Here is a 6,729-nt window from a genome sequence, read left to right on the forward strand (position 1 = left end):
GCTATTAGTTTTAAAAGAATTTAATCATGATCTTGACTAGAAAAACACAGGAGTAGCTCCCTTAACACTTGTGCACTACTGAATTGCAATTTAATTCCCAGATCTTTTACAATATGTCTAAATTATCGGTGTTCAGGATGCTTTTCTATGAAGCACACATCATAAATCATTACATATGCCACTATACTGTTGAAAGTATGTGGAAATTAGTAATAAATAGAAATGAAGGAAAGTTTTGATTGAGTCTCTTAGGAGAAGGGACTATAAAAATCTGGTCTACTTTCAGGGTGATTGACATTTAAACTTCTAAAACAAATATATTTAAATATACATTAGAAATATAAGTTGTGTATTTCTGGGAGGGTTTTACCTTGACATACTATGTATGCGAGGTGAAGCAGCTGACCAACGATTCTTTAAGTAGTTACTTAAAACATGAGCGTCATTCTTTATAGTGAGGCACCTATCAATTGTCAAATAATTTTGAGGATTAGGAAAAACTGAAGCTGTGCTATATTTTCAGTTCTGCTTTTTCAGTTTTCAGATGCATTTCTGGTAATTCACTTTCAGGAAAACAGGCAATAGATTAAAGTTTGGAAACAGACACAACACTTCAATTAATTATCTCAATTTACTCAGCTACTCTTGCAAGAGTATGAACATGAAAAGCAGGAAGAAGGAGAGAATTCTCATTGTAAAATAGTTAAAAAGGAGCGGCTGTGACTGGCTTTATACGTAGGTGATTTTCAAACAATTTTGAAGTATCTCCTTAAGCCACAGATTTCCTGTTTTCATTTTGGAAAAAGTATCCTTCACCTCTTCTGTAGCCAGGACTTGGCTTTTTTTCCTAGATGGAGCTGAATGACGGGGAATTAATGAATTCACCGAGAGGCTGTTGATGCGGTCGGGGTGGCCGGTGCCAAACCGCTGCCTGGTTCTCCTCACAAGTACCTGATTTAGGAGCCTGTGCTCAAGCAGGAGTCAGGAGCTCTCAAGACAAAATAATGCCTCCTGTTCTGTTATCAGCCAAAAGTTCTGTCCTTGACTCCAGGCAAATGAAAAGGTTCATGTGTTGAGCTCAGCTTCTGCAGGAGTTTTGGTATTCATGGGCTTTTTGTCTTCTCAGGATCTTCTTTTTTTGTTATACCTAAAAACCTCTGCAGGGCTTTAACCTCAGCCAGTCTTAACAGCGTGGGTTTAGGCTTCATCAGTTTAGGACACTTTCCACCAGTCTCACCATTGAGATAATTATGACGGTAGTAGCTGAGTTTTGCTAATAAAAATATCACAAATAGCAGAAGAAATTCCTCTGGGGCACAGGAGTTGTGTGCCGTATCTGAAATTAAAAGATTTTTTTTACAAGACAGCATAAAATACCAATGCTATGGTTCTGTGCAATGGGCTTGTGCAATTTCTTGTACGTTTTGGTTTTGTCTGTTGCTTCTGCTGGCATTAAAATTTCTTAATCTGTTTCTGATAACATCGTGTCAAAACCAGAGAACCCAAAGGGGAAAATAACCAAGTGGTTTTCACTTGAAAAACAGGGCCTTTTGGAAACAGAACAGCAGTCCGGTGCTTTCATGAGGTCATGTCTGTCTTTTTTCTGTTTTGTTAAAAAGTTTATTCTTTCTGCAGACTATGGTGATGTATATTGATGAGTTCTGGAACGTGGCCTTTGTGCCATCACCACCCTGTTGGAGGCACGTAAGCTCTTTATGGAGTGCAGCACTCCTGCTACACAAACACCGCTGCCCCAGGCCCCCTCAATTTTATTCCTATTATAGCAGGGGGAGGGGGAAAGAAAAGAAGTTGAGTGTTCTCTTGAGCTGTCCCTCAAGCTAAGTATTAAATTTAGTTTCTTTCATGGTGTACACACTGGTAGGGTAATTGAGGAGAAAATTCAGATTTCAAGCCTAACAAAACATCAATAGTGAGTTGTGTTTTTTTTTTTTTCTAAAGGTGAACTTCTCAGGAAAAGAACTCAACATTCAAAAAATAATGCTGTCTTCAGTCAGCATTAACTACAAAAATCTCCACTGTCTAAACACAGGTGGCAGTGGACTTTAAGCTTGCTTCCTTTATGTAGGCAGTTTTGTTTTCTGAGAATCCTTCAGCAATGCAGTGCAACTACTGCCTCTTTCTTCCTCTTCACTTCCCTGTTTAGATCCCAGCAGGATGTAACAGAACTGAAGTAACTGGAACTTACACAAAATTAAGATCAGTGTAGTTTCAGCTATTAAAATGGAAAGAGTAAAGTTTAAAGAGAACCTTGGACTTCTAGGAGTGTCCTTTTATCAGGAAGTACTGAAACTGTAATGCTGATGGGTTGAGGGAAAGACCTTCGTGATTTAACATTTTGATGTGAATTTTCTCAGCATCTCTTCCTATATTAAACTGATAGTTTAATAGCAGAGATGAGGGAGATGCTGGAGACAACAGTAGTGACCTGTACTTAACAAGGTCTTATTTTCTATTCTTAAAACTCCACAAAATTATGAGTTTCATTGGATCAAGTGTTTATCATCCTACTACAAAGGTGAAGTTCTATTCAAATGTTGTCAGGTTACAGAAATATTATTAAAGGCTAAAAATGTTTTATAAACAGTGGAACATGAATGTAATCACTTAACAAATATCTTTGATGGATTATTTGTTTAACCGTTCAATAATGCTGGGAAAAATCATAGGTCTTATTTATGAATGCACTTTAGCTGGCTCATTCATTTTAAACAGGCATATTTTACTGTTAGAAAAATCTACAAATCTGTGCTGCTTCAAGCACTTTGCTGTAACTTAGATTAACCATTGTGCATTTTCCAGAAATGCCATTAGATATCAGAGTTAACTCAGAAAAGCATACCAGAATGTATTCATTAAAAAAAGGAATTTATTTATTGTCTAGCAGTTTATCAGTTAATCTTGGTTAGTCATATATACATCCAAGCTGGAAAGCAGAATTTGGTTTTGGAATGCGATCGAAGAATAAGTTTATTCTCCTCTGGATCATGTAGCACAAGCTTTTTAGGAATGAAGGGTAGAGATTGAGAGTATAATCCCATCAGGGGGAAGAAGGGTCAGTCTGAAGACATTTGTTCCATTCCCTGTAGTGTGGTGTTGTACCTGAGAATAAAATGCTGTTTGCAGTAACCCTGAGCTTTATCTTGTTCATGATGTGATCAATTTTACTTTGAAGAGGAACTATGTATAAAAATTCCACCTTTTTACTCAGCAGTTTTGTTCCTCGGGGATAAAACTGTTAAAGATATTTACCTGAATGACACAAATGTGTATTTTCCTGTTTTTTTTTTTTAATTACCCCAAGACGAAGAGTACTCAGAGAACACAAGTAAATTCTCTCCTCCATACTCAGCATTTCATCTTTCAGGCTGAAAATGTAACTGCAGATGGAAACCATGAGACCATCACAGCAATCAGCAGCAGGAGCAATCCTCCATCCCTAATGAGATGTACAACAGTGTATTTTCTCGGCTTTGGTCCACATCCCTGAGATCTAAACCACTCAACCACTTCATTCAGGCTGTACTGCTGAGGCTCATACCCCAGCTCTTTTCTGGCCTTCTCCATGCTAAAATAATGCGTGACACCAGTTTTGTAAACCTCCGTGCGAGTGAGGAAAGGCTGAAAATTATAAACGTGACCTACAAGAAAATGAACTACTTCAGTAAGGAATGCAAAAAAATAGACAAGGGAGAGAGGGAGACGGCAGGTTGGGAATTTGTAACCCAAACCTTCTACTAATGGTCGGAAAAATTCAAAGTTATTTACAGGCCTGCCATCTGAAATAAAATAGGCTTGGCCTGCAGCTATGTGCTTTTTGTTGGCTTTGAGGGCCTCAGAGGCAAGAATATGAGCCTGAACTAGATTGTCTACATGTACAAATTCTACTAAACTAAGAGGATCTCCATATACAAATTTAAACAGTCCTCTTTCAATGTAACTCACTATTCTTGGAAGATGCCTTTGTTCCCCAGGCCCATAGATACCTGCTGGGCGGAGAGCACAAGTCCTTAACACCCCTTTCCCATTTCCAAGCTCAGCACCATTTGCTTCCAGCACCTTCATTTCAGCTAAAGATTTGGTCCGGGAGTAGTGATCTGGATGAAGGTGAAGAGGTAAGTAAGGCAGAGATTCGTCCCCATTTTCTATAATCTGGCCTCCAAATATCACGTTATATGTACTTGTATAAACCAGACCCGACACTCCTGCGCTCTTGCAGGCTTGGATGACATTTTCCGTTCCTTTCACATTAACATCTTCGATAAGTTTTCGGTTCAGCTGCTCCCTGCCAGACATTCCATAGGAAGCAGTATGGAATACGCAGATTACATCTCTGAGAGCCCTTTCCACTTCAGACAGGCAACAGACATCCCCTTGCATGAACTTTATTCCCTCTGGCACGGTTTGACATGGCTTCACAACATCAAAGAGAATCACATCAACTCCCTTTTGGTATAGGGCACAACCTAAACTGAAACATGATAGAAACCATATGTTAGTAGACATAGCATAACAATGCATGAAACACTTCACCTGGAGGTAAGAGAAGACTATTAACTATTTTAATACTGATTTTTTTTTTTTTCTGATGGGAGTTTTAAAAATATTTACCCATCTACTATGGAGAAGATTCAACTGTGATACTTTAGATACTGAGCTAATTTCTCAGGCTTCATCAATACTTTGGAAAAAAGAAAAGGGGGGGTGGGTGGAGAGGTGGAACTATGATAAAGGAAAAATCAGAACAGAAATAACTGCTTTCAGCAGCCTTTTAGAAGAACCCAACTTTTTATCTGCTTCTGTCCCCTATAGATCAGCAATAGCAAACCCTTCGGATGTAAACCTGTAGCCAAATATTTTTTTAAAATAATACATCAATCTTATTGGTTTTATCTTACTGCTTTTGTGCCATCCCAGTTCTGTCAGGACAACAGCCTGGTCTTCACTGCTGTGCTTGAAATTTATGGAGAAGAGGAATGAGTGAGATGCTTCTAAGCTGGTATGAACACTTTGCCACATGTCTACATTTTACTCCAAGTTACAGGTATAAACACGGGTATTCATACAACGTATAAATCTGGTATTGCCCGCCTCCCCTTTCCTTCAACTGTTGTATTTCTATAATGCCAAAAGGGGGAGACAGTGGAAAAAAACAAGCAGAATTCAGATAGGTTTATTCTGAGATTTTTTTTTTGGTCCCTGCTTGAAATTTACTTTTCGGTCATGACTCTAAAATCTCTCACTCTGAAGCTACTCTAGAAGATAGTCCAGGGCTCAAAATAGGTTTTTTTCTCTACATGGTTTAGCCTGCAGAGCCATATACAGTTACAGGAAACGGATTTCACTGAAATAGGTACCTTATTAGCAAATCTAATCCTAAAACATCAATATCCATAAAAATAAATATATTCTTGAGAGCAGCTGGAGTATTTAATCTATATGGCCAAGTATGTGTGTAACTATGTGCGGGCCGTGGCCTCCTGTCAATACAAAGATCTGCGTACAAGTGTGGGCTTGCTCTAAATCCCCATTACGAAAGTGACCAGGCAGGTAAATGTCTGCAAGTCAGCTGATGTTGACATTTGGAAACACAACAATGTGTTTGCTTAAAACAGTGACAAACAGAATAACATGTTTGTTTAAAACTGCGACCCAAGATGACTCAGAGACGCGGGGAACCAGATCAGGCACCTCGGGCCCGGTTTTCCCTTTTACAGACTGATTTTGTTGCCTCACCAGCAACAATCCATTACATTTATTCTTGTACGTAATAACTATTTAATGCACTAACCGGAAGCCAAAATAGCCGCCTCCTCCAGTGATGAGGACTCTTTCCTTGGCAGCGTTTTCTCGTTTCATCCTCTTTCCTTTGGCACTATTGAAGGAAATTGTCCTATAAAAGACGTCATAAAAATGCACATTAAAACCAATCTGTGTTTTAACATCGCTACACATTCAGTTATTCACATATCTATTTCATGTTTTAATTGAAGCCCTTCATTCCACCATCTGCTGGGCAAGGCTGAACCACCTCCTGCTCTGGTATTCCTCAAAGGAGAGCTTACAGTCATATTATGAAAAAAAAAGGGCAAAAGCAGATCTATGGCTGTCGTTATGAAAAGTTAGGAAAGCCTCCACCTTGCCTCCCCGGGCCTTGTGCTGCGGTTATTCCGTGTACACCGAGTGCGGGCGGGACGGCCCGGCGGGACCGCGCCCCCTCAGCGCGGCACAGCCCGGGGCCCCTCGGGAGGGCCCCGCGGGGAGCGCAGGGCCGCGCTGAGCAGCCGCCCCGCCGGGAAAGCGCCCCGGGGGAGCGGCGGGGCCCGGCGGGGCCCGGCGGGGCCCGGCCCTACCTGCCCCGTCCGCCGCCGCCTTCCCGGAGCGCCGCTGTGCCGGCCGCGGGGCTCCCCGGGAAATGGAGTTTCGCGTGGGCGGGCGGCAAGATGGCGGCGGGGCCGTGTGGGCGGGAGGCGGCGGGCGGGAAGGCGGCCGGTAGGTGTTGAGTTTTGTGCCGGTGGGCGTCAGTCTGCTGGAGTTTGCCGTGTTGTGGCAATCTGTGTGTCCGGACCATGCTCCTTTTCCCTTTCCTTTAGAATCATAGAACCATTTTGGTTGGCAGAGACCCTCAGGATCACCAAGTCCAACCATAACCCGACTTTAGCACTAAACCATGTCCCTAAGAACCTCATCTATGCGTCTTTTAAACCCCTC

At 41.4% G+C, this 6,729-nt stretch overlaps 1 protein-coding gene across 4 annotated transcripts; it reads right to left on the reverse strand.

The window, feature by feature from the left end:
- Positions 1–2,890: 2,890 nt before the first annotated feature.
- SDR42E1 (short chain dehydrogenase/reductase family 42E, member 1) lies at positions 2,891–6,400 on the reverse strand. 4 transcript variants are annotated; one of them, XM_065640987.1, is made up of 3 exons: positions 6,372–6,400; positions 5,810–5,911; positions 2,891–4,489 (listed from the first exon to the last, which is right to left on the reverse strand). In XM_065640987.1, exons 2-3 carry the CDS (start codon positions 5,875–5,877, stop codon positions 3,382–3,384), a joined length of 1,176 nt encoding a protein of 391 aa, XP_065497059.1. In that variant the 5' UTR covers positions 5,878–5,911; positions 6,372–6,400; the 3' UTR covers positions 2,891–3,381. The 4 variants fall into 4 exon arrangements, with proteins under 4 accessions (XP_065497059.1, XP_065497058.1, XP_065497061.1 ...); XM_065640986.1 differs by having other exon boundaries at positions 6,157–6,387; XM_065640989.1 differs by lacking the exon at positions 6,372–6,400 and having other exon boundaries at positions 2,891–4,484; positions 5,810–5,859.
- Positions 6,401–6,729: the final 329 nt, after the last annotated feature.

Source organism: Caloenas nicobarica, chromosome 9 (assembly GCF_036013445.1).
Source record: "Caloenas nicobarica isolate bCalNic1 chromosome 9, bCalNic1.hap1, whole genome shotgun sequence".
In the NCBI taxonomy this organism is placed as follows: domain Eukaryota; kingdom Metazoa; phylum Chordata; class Aves; order Columbiformes; family Columbidae; genus Caloenas; species Caloenas nicobarica.

Bases quoted from the DNA above. Each gene is read 5' to 3' on its own strand.
- SDR42E1 (XM_065640987.1), bottom strand. From the start codon at position 5,877: ATGAAACGAGAAAACGCTGCCAAGGAAAGAGTCCTCATCACTGGAGGA. The intron at 4,490-5,809 runs GTTAGTGCATTA...ATCATGTTTCAG, and splicing joins GGCGGCTATTTTGGCTTCCG to TTTAGGTTGTGCCCTATACC.